Source organism: Pelmatolapia mariae, linkage group LG17 (genome assembly GCF_036321145.2).
Source record: "Pelmatolapia mariae isolate MD_Pm_ZW linkage group LG17, Pm_UMD_F_2, whole genome shotgun sequence".
NCBI classification, from domain to species: domain Eukaryota; kingdom Metazoa; phylum Chordata; class Actinopteri; order Cichliformes; family Cichlidae; genus Pelmatolapia; species Pelmatolapia mariae.
In genome coordinates, this window is record NC_086242.1 from 19193407 (window position 1) to 19213392 (window position 19986).

The 19986-nt window shown below is 41.4% G+C and overlaps 1 protein-coding gene across 22 annotated transcripts in view; it reads left to right on the plus strand.

Moving 5' to 3' along the window:
- Positions 1 to 19986, plus strand: part of celf2 (cugbp, Elav-like family member 2) — a 237880-nt gene that overhangs the window by 182649 nt on the left and 35245 nt on the right. For all 22 annotated transcript variants that reach the window (XM_063460420.1, XM_063460415.1, XM_063460416.1 and 19 more), the window contains 2 exons: positions 4204 to 4338; positions 12425 to 12504. In XM_063460420.1, coding sequence (XP_063316490.1) covers positions 4204 to 4338; positions 12425 to 12504 — 215 coding nt within the window. The remainder of the gene's footprint in view (positions 1 to 4203; positions 4339 to 12424; positions 12505 to 19986) is intronic.

Genomic DNA, 19986 nt, shown 5'->3' on the forward strand with positions numbered 1-19986 from the left:
ATGTGACTATTAGTTAGCAGTTAGCTGCTATTGACAAGGCCTGATTAACAACTAAAGTTTGGATTAATAGTTAACAAACTGAACTGTAATAGATAAACTCAGGGAAATTGGCTAAATAAATTAGTAACAAAAAGTAAAAGCTCCATTGTTTTAATGTTAAGCTAAAGTTATGGGCAGCTAAAATGAATTAAATAAGTCCTGATCCTATTTAAAATGAGTTCAAATGAACTTATTAGGGCATGTTTGTGTAAGGCAGCTGAAAAAAGATGGAGACCGCTGACTTAGGTGCTAAAAACAATCATTGTTTCTCATTTTCCCTTGCAGAGTTTAGCTTTTATGTACTCTAGAGGTCATGTTATTAAATGGCAGGACTCTGGGAAGTTATTTCTAAATAGCCAATCTGACTTTTTTAATTCTTCTTACAGCCCATAGCGGATGTTTTCAGTACCAAATCTGAACTAAACTTGAATGTCAAGCAAAAAAATTTAATAACTCTTTTTTTTTTTCTTGACATTTTTAAAGTAAATACGCTGCTGTGACTTTTTGTTCTTCAAACTATGAGGTAATAACTCGGGCTTTCCTTACCTTCTCGGTAAATTCACACAAGAGCAGTTATTTTCACACGTTTTGCTGCTCGGACTCCAGCTGCATCAGAAATTAGCGCGACTCAATTTTTGCGGTTCAAAAAATGTAAAAACAAGAATGCAGTTTTGAAAGAAAAAAACATCTAAGCTTCCTCGGAGATTTGCAGTTTTGCTGGATGAATAACCAGAAGACCCCAATTTGGGGATTTTTTGGTGTGAAATGGTTCCCATTAGAATTATTTAGTGTGGCAGAGCTCAAGAAACCTTAGCAGCGCATAGGGTATGTGAAAATTTGGCAAATGAAATTAAAATTATTTAGACAGTTAAGTGAGAAAATGTGGGTTTTTGCAGTTTGGATGAAGTGACCCTTAATGCTGAGTAATTGAGCGGAATTTTGGTTTGGTTGAACTGCCCATTTAGCCAGCAATGCTACGTTTAATAGCATTTCTCGGACACATGCAGAACTCACGTGTACGTTAAATGCAGCTCATTTGCCACAGCAGCATCACAGAGCTTTCCTTCTAGCCTGCCATGTATGTCACTGTCCACTGCAGGGGAGGAGAGCAAAATGACAGCATCTGGGAAGGCAGGGAGAGAAATGCTTATAAAAGCCATCATCCGCTCCACTGAAATATGGCCAAATATCACTTTATAAGAAATAACTGTCAGGGTAAGGATGGTGGAACTTAATAAAGAAGCCGCTGCTCACAGTGGGAATGGTGAAATATAGAGCAGACCATACGTTACACGTCCATCCATTTAACGGTAATGACCTTTAATAAACCCAGTGTTAGATCCGCTGTAACAGTGACGTATGGCTGCGCAGAACTTTATTAGTTTAGTCAGTGGAGATGGAAGAAGAGAAAGAGACTGAGAGAGATAACAGTATTGGTTAATCTTGTGCGTATGTGTGTGGGGTTTTTTTTTTTTAACACTTCCCTAAACCTTTGTGATTCTTTCTTCGGCATCTTTTAAATATTTTTGGAGCTCAGCGTGAGGCCAGTTCTGCTCCGATTTATCCCCGAATGCAAAGCCGACTCCTGATACATCCCAGAGCCGGCTTTATGAGTCTTATCACCCGCCCGCCTGCCTGTGCGCCTCGTCCGAAAAACAGAAACAGTCAATTGTAACGATATCTCCTCTCTTTCTTTCCTATCGACACAGAGTAAATTAATTACATTGCTGTTAGACTTGTGGTAATCTTTCTCTGGAGTGATGCGCACACACACACACACACACACACTGTGTGTACAAAGGAGTTAAAGCTTTTTGAAGCAACACTTATCTTGGCAGCGTATCCCGATGGTTTGTTTTTTAAACACACAAACAATTCAAACAGCAAAATAAACAAGTGCGCTATTGATTTCCCAGAGTGCAACAGACCGCTTATCTCTTTCGCCTCGCGGTAAGAGCTGACAGTTTCCTCATTAAAAATGAATTGGATTAGCATTACATTGAATGCAGCGGGAACACAAACACACACACATGCGTGCATTGTTTCAGCGAATGAATGTTGGTTTCACTCTCAGCCTAATTCGAACTTAACGCCTCACGCTGGAAAACACACGGGGGCAAGTTTCTCGCCTTCACCTGCAGCCGCCTGCGCCCGTTCCTCGAGATTGCACCGGAGGAAGGAGGGATTGTGTCAGCAGAGGAGAAGGAGGGAAATTCACGAGGGAGGAGGAAGGAGGATAGAGGAGGAAGGAGAGGTGGAGGGAGGGAGGAAGGGGGTGAGAGAGGACAGGCTGAAGAGTCTCAGCAAGGAGCCGGTGTTGAAGTGATAATGAGACATTGATCAGAGCCTCACAGATGGCATGATGAAATACATGAACTCTGTCTGTCTTCATCGCTCTCCCACTGTCTTTTTTTCTTTCTTTGACTGTTTCTTTTGATTGCTACATTTTTTTGTCTCAATCCATTTTTCCACATTTCGCTCTTTTTCATTTTTATCTATTTTTATTTCTTTTACTCTTTGTTCTTACCAATCTTTTTTTCCACACATCACTATTTCACAGCATACTCTCCTTGGTATATATATTTTAAAAATGGCTTTGAATGTGATTAGTCGTAAACTACACAAAACAGAAACTACCCTCAAGCAAAGAAAATATTGGTCATCTGAAATTGGAACTGCTCTCAAATAAATTAGCAAAGTTTTATGTCCTAACAAAGTCAAGTTAGCCAATGTTTTTTTACACGATAAAGCGCTGATTGTTGGTTATGAGCTGCTGCGATGTTCACACTCCGTCTGTCCATGATTACTTTTTTTTTGTGGTGTCACTAAATTTGGGGCAGAAATGTTCAGTAAATCTTTAAGTTAGACCATATCTGAGTTTGGGAGGGTTTAAAGTTGTGAGAACGCTTTCTGAAACACCCAATTCTTTACAGTTAATCCTTCTTTCATCCGGCCAAAGCACGGGATTAAACCAGAAACATTATAGGAGAGAAAAGTGGCAGTCCTAATATGACATCTATGAAAGAAATCTGCAACAGCTTATTTGTCAGCAAACTTTTTAAGCATTTTATTTTAGAAGATTGAAATTAAAGTTATTAGTGAACCCTGGTTTGAAACCGTTCTGTGTGGATGTTCTTCCAGTGCTTGCATGAGTTCTCTCCCAGTTCTCCAGGTGCTCTGACGTTCTCCCACACTCCGACCACATGCATGTTAGGTTCAGTGGTTGGCCATAGGTGTGGCTGTGAGTGTTAACACACTCTTTCTCTGTGTTAGCCCTGCGATAGACTGACAACCTGCCCAGAGTGTACCCAACCTCTCACCCTGTGACAGCTGGGATAGGCTCTAGCCCCTCTGTGACTCTGAATTGGATAAGCAGTTAATAAATTAAAGTTAATTTCAATAATACTTCGAAATAACTACCTAGGGAGGCATTACCAATATGGCTGCTGAGTACCCAGACTTGCTTCTGGAAGGACTTTGATTAGCCATGAAGCATTCCTGTGCTTAGGAAATAAGTTCCAGTGATGGGTCAGCCAAACCGGAGGTTATAGCCCAAGGGCTTGTTTTTAAGCCCCACCCACTATCCAGCATGTAATCCATGTGGCGTATAGGGACTTTGAACCCCACTCTCCCCGGTGATAGTACTCTGATGAATCCACTTTTTTTTGTCTAATGACCAAAACTAAAAGAAATTTGCCTACACCAGCTTTAAAGTACTTATTTGCTTTCACAACAAACACTGAAAACACTTAAATGCCTGGATAATAAATATAAAGCTAGTAGCAGCTCATTAGCTCAGCATCAAGAAAAAACCCTCAAACTATTCTGGATGCAACAGGCTTTATGACTAAGTGAGTTTTGTCTTATATAACATTTGGGTTAAGGCCATAATTTACAATAAAACCCAAAGTTCAACAGATTAAGCTTTCAAACTGTTTTTTTTTCTTTATGCCATGTTTCTATCTGCTTTAGAAGCCCATTACAGTTATGTCAGAGTGGTTTTTTTAGAGGGCACCTGAGGTCTTTTCTGATTAAAAGAGTGAAATAGGTATTAAGGAAATGTTTAAAATCATTTGAGAGGAACACAGCATTAACTCTGGCGTGCACAGAGTGTTAATGTCATAACATCTCTTCATTCATCTTGTTTCTCGTTTCTCCTTACAGCAGTGGAAGACAGGAAGTTGTTCATCGGCATGGTGTCGAAGAAGTGCAACGAGAACGACATCCGGGTCATGTTCTCTGCGTTTGGACAGATCGAGGAATGCCGGATCCTCCGAGGACCCGACGGGCTCAGCAGAGGTACCTGTCCCTCTGACTCACTTCGATCCAGACTTGATGCTCCTCATGTGAACATTAACACCTGCGTGGCCTCCAGCAGCTACAGTTCATCGCATTAACTTGTGTAATGACTCAAAATCCTCACTTGGGAGTGTTTACCTCGAAATTTTGTGATAAGAGTTGACTGGTTGAAGACAGGTTCTGAAAAACTGACTTGAAAAAGTTCCCAACCGCTTTAATGTTTTGCAGTTTATTGTTATTTGCCTGCTTAAAAGCATTTGTGCTGCATAGGAAGCTGCTCATTTACACCTTCTCAGCCATTTTTCACTTCACTGTCTACCTCTGGAAGTGTTTTCCGAGCTGTCAGTGTTGCAAGAAAAGGCTGTTTACTTAAAACTGCGGTAATTCTTATATAAAAACTTTTTGGGGTCATAAATATTTCCCCTGCAAATCAGCAGTATAGAAAAATGATGAGCCTTTCATTGCGCATAATGTGCCCGTGCCTATTAAATTAGATTTCCCCATTTACCTGAAATAGTATTTTAATGCTGTGATCAAGCTGCACACCTGACAGAACCAACAATAAATGTTTGTGTGTGTAGGCTTGATTTTCTAATTGAAAGTCAGCCTTGAGCCATTCATTGTCTTCGGCAAGTAGAAGTGCGCTCTGCCCTTTTTTATTTCCCGGAGTCTGAGTGGTTCAGAAGATGGTTATCGAATGGTTCGCCAAAATAAAATCAATTATTAGCCATCAAAGGTCTGCAGTGGAAGAGCTCTGTGCAGGTCATAAAGACGTCAAAGGCCATTTTAGAGCCCATATTATCAGGTTTTGTTTGTTTGATAGATACTGCAGAAATTCTAGTGATAATAATAAGCAATAGAATGAGAGCAGAAATAATTAAAGCTGAAGCTGGAGCAGGGCTCTCAAAAGGCTCCGCTAGTTTATCCACATAATGGATGTACAGGGGCATCAAGTTATGGTTTAAAGGTTATTTTATTTTCTGCATATTACAAGATAAAATTATTCTAGATTAGCTGGTGTTGTATGGCCTCAGTCACACAGGCCTTTAGACTCTTTAGCAACCCTCGGCAACCACATGTGTATTTACCAACCAGTTGTAAGTGGTTGTTAAAGTTTACTGCAAGATTGCTGCGGTCTCTTGTAGTTTGCATGAGCGATGTCAATTTATCCTCCAAGCAAGTTAAATAGTAGTAGTTATTGTTTAGTTATTGTTTACAATCAAGTTGGCATTAGTCATGCAAACAACCTGTTTCACTAGTTTTTCCTACATAACCACCAGTTGTCAGATGGTTGCTAATAAGTCTTTAGGCCTCTGATGATAGCTGTTGGACACAAGGTGGCAGATGAGAGAGGTGCAAACCATCGACTGTATATAAAGTACACAGACTAATTCTAAACTTCCTGTTCTTAAAGCGTCAGCATCAGCTACCATACTTTTGGTTTTTGGATCCAAAAGTGACCATACTTGGATGAAAGTGGGGAGTGTTACGCCATCTGCCAGTGCAGACAAGCTTGGTTAGCTTTACCTGCATAGGCGCAAACACCTGCTAATAACTGCTAAGTATCAACAAAGACTTTTACTCATTAGAACGGAAGCACAAATTCCCAGATAAAAACTGATAGATATAGTCAGATAATCCCATTTCAAAGAGGTCCTAAAAGCACATAAAGCCCACTTTAATTATTCTTATTAATAGAGGTTAAGCCTCGAGACAGTTAGCAGAGACAACTAGCAGACAACAGCAGCTAGATCACTAATTTTAAGCCTTAACAAACAGGTGAGTTATAGAAAATCATAGCCACAGTACAGTTGCTTGTTGAAGAGAAAATTATCTGAAGTGACCAAAAAGAGTTTCTGCTGGAAAGTTGCCGTAAAGTTGGGGATTTTACCATTGAAGTCTGTTGGGATTGACTCAGTTTTCACGGAACCAAAGCCTGCTCAAGCATGACTGGACCTCAGAGTACAAACAGACTAAAAAAGGAACCACATTTATGTATAGATATTTGTTTATAGAAATTAAATGAATGCAACAAGCCCAGTATACCTTATATGCCTAATACAGCACAGCCTTTGTATCAGATTCTGTTTTCAACCTATTGTTTCTTCCTAAATGTTTTCCTTGAAGGTCTTAAAAGAGTCATTTTAAGAAGTCAATGCAAATGAACTGGAGCAACATCTCGAGGCTGCTGTGGCCACCACTGTGAATACATGCTTCTCCTCTATCGCTCTATATACCCCCCACCCCCATTCTTTCTTCTCCCCTTCTTGCTCTGTCAGCTTCATCCCCAAACATCCCCTCTCCCACTCCTCCTTCTCGCCTCCTAACCTCTGTTCATATCCTCCACCTTCCCTGCTGTTCCGGTTTAGCCTGTCCATAAGCCAGTCCTAAGCTCTGTACTTCCATTGCAGAGCAGTGGGAATTTTCAAATCCGCTGTCCAAATCGGGACGTGAGTTGCTGCTTTGTTGGCTTTGTAGTGTTGAAATAAAAGGATTGGTTATGTTTTGCGTAGCAACAAATTTTAATTTTAAAGCAGTTTCATAATTTTACTGCAACTTTATTTACTTTTTTTTGACTTGATAAGTCTATGAGAAGAAGACCCCACTTTATTACATCAGTATACGAGTTTATGTTAGGTTATGTGATCGACAGGTTTCTCAGTCAAATCCACCTTGTGCTCGTTGCTAGTTTCAAAAAGCACTGCTCTGCTCAAGGCGTATGCAGCACACCATAGCTACATTAATCTTTTATCTTCAGTGAATGATCTTACCAGTTATTTGATACCAGTCTCAGTTACTGTTGACATAAATCACTTGTTGAACCAAATTTGAGTCCAGTACCAAACTGATATTGAGGAAAGCCTGCCCTCAGATTTAGAATTTCAAGCAAATTATGGTTATTACTGACAGTTCACACGAAACCCTTGTAATACCAGCCATTTCCCTTTCATTTTTTTTTCAGTTGGTGAGGAAAGCAGGTGCTGATTTGGCCATTCGGGGACTCGGTGGGAGTCATAGAGCAATAATGAAAAAGTAACACGGCCATAAAAGAAAAGAAAAACGTTTTTATGACTCTGAATGTGGCAACATCTCCAATTCAGTTGATTTGGAGAAAGGTATGAGCTGCCTCCACAGCAAAAAAGCAAATTCCTGGCGAGTTTCCTTCGTAATTGGCACACTCTTGGTGCTCTTCTCAAAGTGCTCCAGGGCTGCTTTTAAAGAAAAGAAATGGACCTATTAACCAGGTGTCAAATCATTCAGGTTAGTCAGCTGCTGGGTGTGACAGGTGTGTTCTGTAGGTCCGTGTTTCAAGACATATGAGCAGATATGATAATCATCTATCAATCTATTTTTAGCTATGTTACCTATCTAAATAATCATCATCAGCCATTTCTTCCCACAAGCACACACCTGCCTCCCCTCACGGCTCATTTCAAACATCCTCCCAGTATACCCTACCTCCCCTTCCCTGCCCCTTTGTGGTTTCTATGTGCTGAGGAGATGGAGGGGCTTTTTGCGAATCTCTGTCCTTCTATTCTTCCTCCTTCTGTCACGGGAGCTGTCGCTGTCATCGTCACGCAGGTTCAGTGTGGTTATGTTGGTGATATATATTTTTCTGTGGCTGTTGAATGTTATGGATGTTTTATTGTTGACTTGAGTCTGATCTTCCTCCTTTTCTTCTGAAGGTTGTCTCCATCTTGAGTCTTTGCCTGAAACCACACTACTCAAACTCCCATGTTCCTCTGCTTCTGCGAACGACACGGCCCTCCCCGTCTCTATATTCACCCTGGCTGTCCTAGAATCCGTTCTTGCATCAATTTGTCCTCTTTTTCTCAGACATCCCACACCGGCCTCCTTCCCTCCCTTCCCTGTTTCCTTCTTCCATCCCTCTTCAGCTCCTCTCTTTTGTCCTCATGAATATTTTAGATGCGATGGCCAAATCCTTGCTTCTGTGGAACTAATATAAACCACTTAGTCGAAAAGGAAATACTGTTAGTCCAGCTTGGTCTTGGCTAGTAAACAAACACCCCTAACCAGGTTGGAAATAAATAGGTCTTTACGGATTTCTGTGTGCCTGCAACTCCCAGGGGCCCTCAGTCCCACGTAGCATCGCTGCTGAGGTCCTATTAAATCTCGATATCAATCAGAAGAGCGCTCCACCATCCCGCTATTAATAAAATATGGATCACACCACCAGTGGATGGCTGGGCCTGGGGAGCTACCCTACTTTCATTAAAGGACTGTTTGGTTCTCCACTGACGACAGAATGCGGCCCGTGAGGTATTTTTAGCGCTCGAGCCACGTCCCATCTCTGTGCTTCGAAAAATAAGACATGCACCAACCAGCCAGAAAGTATGGCTTCGACTCTAAGCGTTTCTTTTTTTCATTAACAGCTTCGACATTAATGAATCAGTGTGCAGGCGCAGTGGAATTCCTTATTTAGAAGCTTTGGCTTCAAGCTGCAGAAACGGGCTAAAGATAGAAATGTTTCTTTGCGGATGAAAAGCATCCTGTCTGACAGTTGGAGACAAACTGATGAGTCTCCTTTCGGTGACAGCCGATGATGTTGTAGCTGACCGGTTTTATAAATAGAGTCAGAACCCATCAGGACCAGTCTGGAGGGCTAACCCAAATGGATGCCCCCTGCAGAACTGATCTAGTTCTGGGGCATTACTTCTCTGCAGAGGATGGAGGCAGCCTCCTGGAAAATAAGCAGTTAAATGGCAGATTGTGGCCCACCTAAAATAGACAGTCCCCTGAATAAATCGAAAAATGACCCCTTTTTGTATGTCCTATCTTCAGTGCTACCACTTAGCACAGCAGCCCTGGCACTGCAAAGGACGCATCAAATGTTTACTAGGTCAGAGCTTCAGTCTCTTTTTTATCACCTTCATGCCTCTTTAATGTTAAGTAACCAAGGTAGTTTCACATAAAAGGTGATTGAACTCTATCTTCCAGTTGGCAGTGACAGAAAAGAAAAAAGAAAGGTCAATAGGTTTCATATAAGATCAGAGACAGGTCTGCATAACCAATAGGAACAATCATTTTGAAAATTGAACACAGAAGATGTTGATTTGAGTGCTCGGATGATAAAAACTGTTCAAGTGTATTTCTTTCAGTTCTAAAGTTGTTCTCACTAAAGACCAAGGCTCATTCTTCTTGACAGCCATCACTTAAACTTTTTATTCTATTCACAAAATGGTGTAGACTATAAAAACTGAATCTTCAATACTGTGGCCTCAGTTGATATGTTCAGTTAACACAGTCTGAACCTCTAACAGGAAGGCCCGGTAAACTTTTTGAGTGCTACTTTTTTCAGAACTGATTTTCAAAATTACAAACTACAAAAAAGATTCAAAAACGAGTTAGAGTGCTAGGTAACATGGAAAATTAAAAAAAATGCCAATTTATGCAAATTATTAAAAACAGAGAAAACATATGTGCACATTCTGAGTTTGATGACAGAAAAAGATTTTCAAAAAGGCTGGGACCAAGGGTGTGCTGACCTCTTTCAACCACACCAGTTATGTTACTTTTTAAATTATTTCCTGTTATTGCCCAGGATATATAATTTCACCTACTCAGCAGTTTAGTTTGCCAGATAATGACATTGCTTTAATTCAGTTCAGTTTTATCTATATAGCAATAAGTCATAACAAGAGTTTGTCTGAAGTTGCTTTATGTTGTAACGTAAAGACCCTACAATAATCCGGAGAAAACCCCAACTATCAGACAACCCCTTGTGAGCAAGCACATGGTGACAGTGGGAAGGAAAACTCCTTTTTAACAGGAAGAAATATCCAGCAGGGTGAGGGGAGGGAGATGAGACAAGAGAGAGAGAGATTAATAATAACTAATGATTAACTGCAGAGAGTGAAAGGGTGAGGAAAGAAGAAATGCTCAGTGCATCATGGGAAGATCCCACAAGCCTAGACCAGTTGCAGCGTAACTGAGGGAGAGTTCAGGGTCACCTGATCCAGTTAAATATGGGTCAAATCAAAGCAGAGTTCCCCACTTTGCCTAATCTCCTATTAAAATAAAATGAGGCCAAGAGACACACATCTGGAACTTGTTTAAATATGCTTTCATATTTTCATGATACAGTTTTAACTTTCTACGACAGAGATGTGTTTTTAATGACACCCGAGAGGCTGAAGATCAGGAGTTCTGAATCTTTAAATATAGATTATATCTTTTAAAATGTATTATATACCACAGATTATTTAAAAAAAATTCAAAATATTAAAACTGTTTTAGAACTGTTTGCCCACGTAGTCTTTGCCTCCCTATCTGTACCAGCCTGGTTCTTTTATAAGTAACCATATCCATAACTGGATTTTGATTCTGTTGAAACACGTTCAAAATGTTTTGCTGGCATCAAAATGAGCATATTAAAAATATTTATCTTTAAATTGGTTATATTCAACTTAATACGGGGTTTAACTCACTTGCTTGGCGTGCCCCGTGTCTCAAATGTGTGCAGAGGTAGAACGGGTCGTCCAATAATTGTAAAGTTGGCGATTTGATCCAAAGCTGTAACCAAGCAGTTACAGCTTTAGAGACAAACAGTGACTATGAGAAACAGATGCAACTCTAATCTCGTTTTAAAATCAGTTTGTGAAACAGCCCAACAATCAAAGAAACCAACCTGCCCTCTACCGAGCAAAGAAGCGTCCGATTTTAAACAGCGAGGCTCATCAGAAACGTGTTACCCTCCAGAAAGGGCGGTCAGAGCCCGAAGATAAACTTGTAACTGTACAAGTGCAGGTCTACACTTTCTCAGGGAAACGCCTGTGTTTAAAATCCAGGCAGCAGTGGATGTAGTCAGGAGAAAAAACTGACCATTCGTCTCTCTCATCCTCATTCTATCACAGCTACAGGCGGCTTGTGATAGAGGTGGAAGAGAACAATGATCATCTATTCCTCAACATATCTGTCCTTCCCCTCTCTCTCTGTCTTGTTGTCTGTTGCATTATCCTCACAATTTCCTCTTCCCCCCCCCCCCCCCCCCCCTCTCTCTGCCCTTTCATCCCATCCACACAGCCAGGGAGAGTCTATCTGATGACCCATGCTATTAGTTTTTTCCTCTGTAGCCAAGCCACGAGTCAGCCAGCTGAACCTGAACGTGTGTGTGTGTGCGTGTCCAAGCATGTGTGTAATCAGTTCAGGCCTGGCTGCGCTAACATGGCTTGGTGAGTTTGTTAGCATATTATTAGCCTGGGGTGTTGTTGAAGCACTTCTCACATTATCTCCTCTAATCACTCCCTAACCAGTCAGACAAACACAACCTTGCACCCCCTCCTCCCACCCCTTACCCACAAACAACTGATAACAAACTCCCCTAAAATTGCCTCTGGCTGTGTCCAATCTTGATTGGCTAAAATCAGTGTCAGTCACGGAGGAGGTCGACCACACCTCCACTTCCTATTCGCCTTCCTCTCCCTGTGGATTGAATTAATATCATTTCCTATCCTCCCGTCTTCCCGAGCCCCCTGCTGATGCCCCCCCTCACCTCGCCCTCCTCTATCACATCTCTTTCCTGTCTGACAAAGACAGAAAGAGAGGGCACCCAATCAGACACACAAAACAACATGAACGGCCCAAATGGATTCAAATCGTTTTCATGCATATTCAACCTGCTTCACACCGCTCAATTGCTGAGAGATGAGAGCGGTTGAATACAGGTATGATGAATTCGGCCGGTGTGTGTGTGTGGGAGCGAGAGGAAGGAGGAGGGGCAAGGACGAGGGAAGGCATCAACAGCCAATCCGACGCTCCGATGGTTATTGTCCCAGGTGTCCTGTGGTGGATGGGGCGGGGGTCGGGGAGGGGTTGTGGTTGTCATTACACTGTGCTCGTTTTTCGCCGTTGTTTCTACAGCGACTGAGAACACTGTTGTCTGCCTGTGAGCTGTTCTCTGTATCAATCTCTGTTTTGGGTTTTTATAACGACGACGTGTCCAACCCTTTTGTCTTGTTTTTGTTCTTTCTTGTCTTCCCTCCTCCTCCTCCTGCCCTTTTGCCCTCCCTCCCACTCCCCTTCCATCCCTCCCTCCCTCCCTCTGCCCCCCCCTCCCTCGTTACAGGATGTGCGTTTGTCACGTTTTCCACCAGAGCTATGGCACAGAATGCAATCAAAGCCATGCACCAGTCTCAGACTATGGAGGTATGGTACTCTTGCCCTTTCTTCAACTCTCTGTCTCTTTAGTGCCTTTAATACATGCACTTCACTCTGTTATTGTGCTGGCAATTATATGTCTGTCTCATCTTTGAGTCACTTCTTCAGTAAAAGCCGCGACTTGCTACTTAATAGGTTAGGCCGAGTAACATTTCCTGGAGCACTTCTGACACAGGTCCGGTGAATTGAATGCCTCGATGTAAGGACTAAAGGAGCGCTGCTTTAATACGTAACCATTATGTAGGTCTTATTCTGCCCGCTTAAAAGAAATGTGATATCAATTTTTCCTCAGCACGAGGAGAATAAAATCTTTAAACCACAACAGTTAGCAAATGCTTAGCTTTTTGTGAAACGCAATTATAAGTTGGTAAGTGCTACTCAAGCATAGACTGTATATAAAAGGTGGCTGTAACCACTGTGACATCATCCACTAGTTAACAAAGTCATGATGGGAAGCTTCCATGTTCTGAAACAAGATGTGAGCACGCAAAACCATTCACCCACCTTTTATTTACAGTCTTTGAGTCCTTACAAAGATTTAATTAACATGCAGGAAGCTTTAATAAGAGTGTAAAATTGTTAACGGCCTTATTAGATTACTTTTAATAAAGTCGTTGGGAGTTTCTATGTGTAGAGATCATTTCACATGACTGCGAACTCTTTATTATAATTATTATTACAATTTTGTGCTAATCAAACAAAAACCAAAGCTTGTTAAGGGTTTAAAACAAACATTGTGAATAAGAATAGTAACAATAATACTTTTTTAACCCTGTTTGTTAAGTTACAAGTTAGGCAAAGTGTATGAGTAATGTAAATACTCAAAGGTGTTAATTATGTTCTGAAGTAGTCTTTATCTTATTAACAGTCCATAAACATTATTTACATGTGTATACTTTTTTATTTCACATTATTTTTATTATTATTTTTAACCATTATTATCCTTAAAGTCCTTCATTGTTCACTCACACATGAGGCCAATTCCATCCCCTCAACCTACAGAGTATAACTGTTCACTTCTCATTTGATGATTTTTTACTTGATGATTTTTTTAAAGCATTAAATGTAAAGCATTAACTGTTTGGTACAAGTCTGCCTATGCTTTCAATCTTTATTATTATCCAACTAAATTATTTTATTCGGTGTGTAAATTTAAATGAATTCAGCTTGTATCTTTAGGAAATGTGAGTTGTAACAAAGTCTCGGCTTTCCTGCGCTGCATGCAGGCGGTAAAAATAATGATTAATTTGACCAGAGTTTATTTAATGAGGTGATTTTCATTTATAAGATGTCTCTTTTCCATAAAAGAGCTATGGTGCTGCTGACTTCTGTAGTGTCTGTAGAGCTGCCATTCAGAAAGAAAGGAGAGATTTATTACATAACTTGAGCCACTCAGGGGTTTTGGGTCTTTTGTTTATTTGTGTAAAGCTTCAGGCTCAGATTATGCTTGGGTTTAGTTAATTTGCAAATCAGTGTGTATTGCAATAGCCGTCTTTTTTTGTGTGATTTTGAAAGAATACAACGAAAACTAGCCTTGAATCTGCGGTTCAGATGTCCAATTAGGAGCTACAAGCTGCACTGGGTGTTAAAGACAATACTGTGGCTTTAGGTTAGGACCTGTGCAGACCTCTAACGCCACATGCCAGGTGTGCAGAGGACCAGTGTGACACATACACCTAAAAGCTAGAAGTCCATCCAGAGCTTTAGCAGAAGCTGGCACAGTCACGTCCTCGGCCTTGGGATAAAAATCAGCGCTTTAGTCTCCATTTTTCCAATCGCAGATTTTCCAAATAGGGCAAACTTTGGCAAAGTCTCCAAACTGTGACAAATAAGCAGCACCCTTGACACAACAACTGCAAATTGGCAGGTGGTGTTACAGACCTCATCAGCTGCACAGTGACCCCAGCGGTGCCATAATGGGGACCTAGTCGCAGCTCTTTTGTGTCCCCCCCCTCACCCGGGTTTTTGGGGCGCCCTTGTCAGCATTGTCAGGCCTGGTGACAGGGCAGGATGACAGGAGTGTGATTGGGAAGAGAATTACATGGTATAAGACGCGCACAGAGTGTGTGTACCCCTGCGAGTCAGAGAGAAAGAGACAAAAAAAGCGGTAATAACAGGCTGTGTTAAGGGAAAAAAAGAACGAGTGGCATTCACCCCCGTAGCCCCCTCATTAGAGCTGATCATGATAATCATGGCTGCTATTGATGTGCTGTGACCCTGACGTGGGGAAAACGCATGCTCCTCCCTCTGTCTGTCTATCTGTGAGTATGTGTGTGTGTGGTTTCTCTGTTTATGTTGCCACACTGTGAATATCAGTGTCTGTGTTGATTTATGTGGCCGAGCAGCAGCGGTGTCTGTCTTTCTGAGTCGAAGGAGCGACGCTCCTCTCCGTCGGCGTTAGCATTAGGCTAGAATTATCCTCGCTCCGAGCAAGTTGTCTGCCACAGTGGGGCCGGTAAACACTACCAGTGCCCCTTTGCTTTTATCATGCACACAGGAAAAGGGGGAAAAAAAGAAGCTTTAAACCATAACACAACGATATTACAGTGGACAATGGCAAAATACCTTCATTTCCATTTGAAAACAAGCTGTCTAGCCCCAGGCGGACCTAAATTGCCGCATCCGTTTGTTAATGTTCCTCAGTTTTGCAATTTAAAAGTAATTACTTCGAGTCCGAATGAGGGAATGAGGTCTGGTAAATAGAGTTTGGTTATTGTCTTGGCTCTATTGCACCCCACTGTCTTAGATAGAGAAAGATTGTGTGCACGTGATGTGTGTGTTCGTGTGTCTGTGTGAGTGTATTCCCCGTCACGTACGTGCCACATGTCACGAGGAAGAAGTAAGGCAGACCGGGAGCCCCATTCGTTGATGGCCCTGTCACTGTCATATCCATTCTCATTACGGCGTGACATTCAGGTACACGCCGGCACACATTTGTACACACACACACACACCCTTGCTCTCTGAATGTTAGGCCGTAATGAAAGTGGATATGAGCGGGACGGGTAATTCACCGTCGAACCTCTAAAGACACACACGGAGAAAAGTGGGTCGCCTTCGTTGTGCTTTATTTGTGCTTTACATTATTCACTCCTTTTATAAAGACTCATTTAGCACTCAGGTTCCCCTCGTGCAGCTTTCCATCAACACTGATTTTTCTATTTCCTACCTTTTTTCTTTTTTCCTTTTCCTACACGAAACTAGAGGGACACTTGTGTATTATCCTGCGCTTGCTGCATGCATGCACACACACCCCCTCCGACCCCCCGTCGGAAATACAGAAGCGTTCAAGCGCATTTAGACGAGAGCTTAAGTAGAGCATGAGAGAAAACACAGCAGTGTCTGTTTAAACAGTGAACAAACACATCTGTCGACTGTAGTGAAGAGCAGAGACAGATACAGACTGACAGTGGGAAGAAAATAGGAGATTAGATTAATCAGGGGCTGATGTTGACACCGTATAAGGCTGGATGATCCCATGTTTTATTTTAACAGAAGGAGTCTGAGTTAGCCTAACTTATGAGTCTCGAGTATTTGTCACAAAATGCCAGATTCGTCTTTGTTTTCCAAATAGTCTCAATTTACTCTGAATTTAGTCACAGTTTACTATGTATATGCGTGTTCTAGAGTGTATATGCTCTGCCGGTGTTATAAGTACCATCTAAGACTAATTTAAGCTGAAGTGTTGATTCAGCTGTAGGATCAGTCTGGAGGCTTCAGTTTGTCGTGCTGTTCAGTCGAGCGTTGTTTTACACCGACAGGTGATGTGTGTGTCCACACTTGCTGACAGGAAACACAATCCAGTCGCCCAGTTCTGATGTTATCAGCTCAATGAACGGCCAGTAGGTGCAATTCTTCGTCTAATAGCAGCTCAGAAGATGGTTTTCAAACATTGTAGGCACTCCAGCTTGTGCAGGAGACCTCTAGTGGTAGTTTGAAGAAGTGCATGTAAGATTTCCAAAGGTAAATAAATGTCTTGGTGATCAAGGAAAAGGATACTCAAGAGCCCTTTTTGCATTATACGCACATTCATAGAGCACATTATTAAATGCAGTTTATCTACCACACAGTAAATATGCATCGGGGGCAAATTGGGGTTCAGGGATCAAACTACCCAACTTCTCATCAGCAAACAACCGATTCTACCTCCTAATAAATAGCCATCCATATTTTTGGTGCCTGAAAACAAACCTGAAGACAACCACTAGGAAAGGAAAAGCAAGCCGGTTGATGTGCCAAGCTCACACTATGTTTTGTTGCGCTTAATCTGAAGGGTGGATCAGCCACCATTGAATGAGGCTACATACAGCTACAAAAAGAAGGAGGAGCCTGGCAGCATGTGTGGGACTGGTAACAACTTGTAATGGCTTTTCAGTGAGCTGATAACATTCAAAACTGGAGGTAGAATTTTGCACAACTTTAAGGTTGAAAACGATTAAAAGGTTGGATTGATGTCTCTGTTTTAGACGGCTTTTATAAACTTCTGGGAATCTCTAAGTGGAAACAAAGCAACGTCCTTTTCTGCATAATATGGACTTCTAATATATATATTATTACAAAGGCAGGGAATTAATTCATTATAGATTTAATTCACTGTAATGGAAATGTTTTACACTATTAAAATAAGAAAAAAATACAACAATTATTTCAACTGATGAAAAACTGAGACGGTCTATAAATAATAAAGTGCAACGCTAAAGTGGAAGGAGAAGTTTAATCACATGCAACAGCGAGCAGTTAAACATGGCACAATTTAAAGAGGGAGTGCTTTTCCAAGTATGTAATAGATTGCTTGGATTACCTTTGACTGATTTTGACGGTTCCTTCTGAGCAAGCAGGCTGGGTTTTGGGGACAATGAGTTGAAACAACATGCACAAAGAGCTCAGACGTGACGCGCAGACTCCTATAGATATCGGGGGCTCCTGACTTCCTATTAGCAGGGTAAGTTAACATGGTTTGACATTTGAAGGCTATGCGAGAGGTAAATAAATGAGATGGAGAAGGCTCAGAGCGCATAAACTCTCTTGAAAGCTATGAGAGATTGATTTTCAAGGTAAACGGACCGGAGCTTATAAGTTCAGTTCGCGCGTGTGCATCTGAGCATTTTGGGAAAGATGGGAAGCGATGTGTAATGCTCTCTTCACGGTTGTCTCAGAGCGTTGGCTTCAGGGAGCGTAGTTGGCTTTATTAGCTCAGTGAACTCCTGGTTAAGTCGATCCAAGTCACAGACAAAAGTTTCACTTTTTTCCCCCCTTTTTCTTAAGGTGGTATTTTCGGCTGATCGATACGCTGTAATTACATCATTTTAAAGTCGGATACCGTAATTACAGCAGGTGATCATTGCAGTGTCATTTTGAGACCACAGGCTGTCATGCCATCGGCCTACACAGACCCATCTGTCAGTCAGGAACTATGGCGTGACACCAGGGCATCAAGCATATGCAGCGCAGGTGAAATTTCTGAGGCATATTTTAAGAGGTTTTATCAAGCGCACCCAACCTGCTGCATGATGGCAGCACTGACATCTATATTTCAGTGCAAATGCTGTTACGATATCTGTCTGAGACGGGCATTTCTGTGTAGGAGATTTGTCAAAAGATTGCAAGAAACAGACAAAAATAGCATTTCAGAATAGAGTGTTTTCCCCTGTAGAAGCATCTTCTGGTAAAAAATTCTCCCATGAGACTCGGAGCGCTTTATTTTTTATTTTTCAAGATGTGAAAGTTGTGCAACATGGGAGACTTGACTGACTGGAGCTGAAAATCTGTCTCCTGAAAAGAGCTGAAAATGGGAATCGATGCTTCACCTCCAGCACCGAGTACACAACACATTGCTGTTGTTGAATATGAACCCAGAGACCATTTAAGGCAAAACAGGAACGTTTCTTTTTATGACCACACATTAGTATTCGTATGTTGGGTAACATTAGTTGCCTGTTATCAATAAATTCAGTGTATTCTGAGGAGCCGACTGTCCGCGGGAGACTCATGAAATATCCCGTAAGCGAGATGAAGCCATTATGTCGCCCCCTGCTGTTTGTGTTCAAAAGTGGGCAATTTAAAGCAAATCAGATGGTTTACAAATTTAGATTTACTCAACATGTGGTGTAATTACACCCAGCAGAAAGGTTTTTACAGACTCCCATCATATCAGCAGATACCGATAAACACTGGCCTCGTCAAACACTCTGAAATGGACTTAAATAACAGAGGCGTGATGGGTGGTTGGAATCGGGATAATTCCTGAGAGAAGTGACCCTCATTGGTTGTTATAGGTGGCTATAGGTAGTAGTTGGTCATTTTAGAAGAAATGACAGAAGACTCTGGGCTTTTATATTTTTAGTTTCTTTTTCTTTAACCTGTTAAAATTTTAATTCCAGAAAATACATCCTGAAAATCTTTTTGGTTCTGTTGTCTGGAGCTGCTGTCTTGGGCTCCTTACTACCAGCAAAGCATCATTTAAACACCACAGCCTACCTAAGTATTGTTGTTGATCACATCCATCCTTTTATTCTGCCAATGCACCAGGTGTCAAAGCTCAAATCATCTTACAATGTTGTTTTTGAGCATGACGATGAGTTCACTGTACTCAAATGGCCTCCACAGTCACCAGTGCTCAATCCAATAGAGCACCTTTGGACATGTGGTGGAACGGGAGAGTCACATCATGGATGTGCAGCCGACACATCTGCAACAACTGTGTGATGCTGTCGTGTCTATATGGAGAAAAAAACTAACAGTAATGTTGGATCGCAGGCTGCGATGTTTCCTTTGAATGTCCTTATAAGGGCAGTGTCGGCCAGACCGTCAGACACCACTGTTTGTCACAGGGTTGTGTACAAGGTGTCCTTGTCTAAAGTAGGGCTTTAATCTAAAGGCTCTAGTGAAAGAAGGAAAGACTGACGTCATGGGTCAAGTGCAGGTTAACCTGTCACCATCTTTTGTTGCCTATTAATCTTTTGTGCCACTGTGAAGCTTACGAGATATGCAGATTTCAGTGGAATATGATGGAAACTACCAGAATAGAAAGGAAATGCAGCTGCAGTAAAAACAATGAAATTACTTGCAAATGGGGAAGAGTTATTTTTCATTGTTGCAGAGGGATGACTATGATAGAACATGAAAGACACGTGTAGCTAAAAATCTACTGAAATTGCAGTTAATGATTTTAACAGCTATGGGATAAAAAGAGAGAACAGACGAGTGTAAGGAGATTATCGCACCAGACTATGACAAAGATTTAATAGTCCTTTTATACTTGCCATATTTAGTTAGCGAGGGTTTGGAAGGTTCTTTTTTCCTTCACAGGTTAATTACCAAAACTGTAAAATACACAATGTGTGAGTATTTTTATTTTTAGTTACATATACAAGTTACAAGTCCAAATTCTTTGGGAATACAAGCACGTCAACTACTTGTTTAAATTTATGGAAGCATCTGAAAATATGCCCATTGTGCCACAGCATCAAC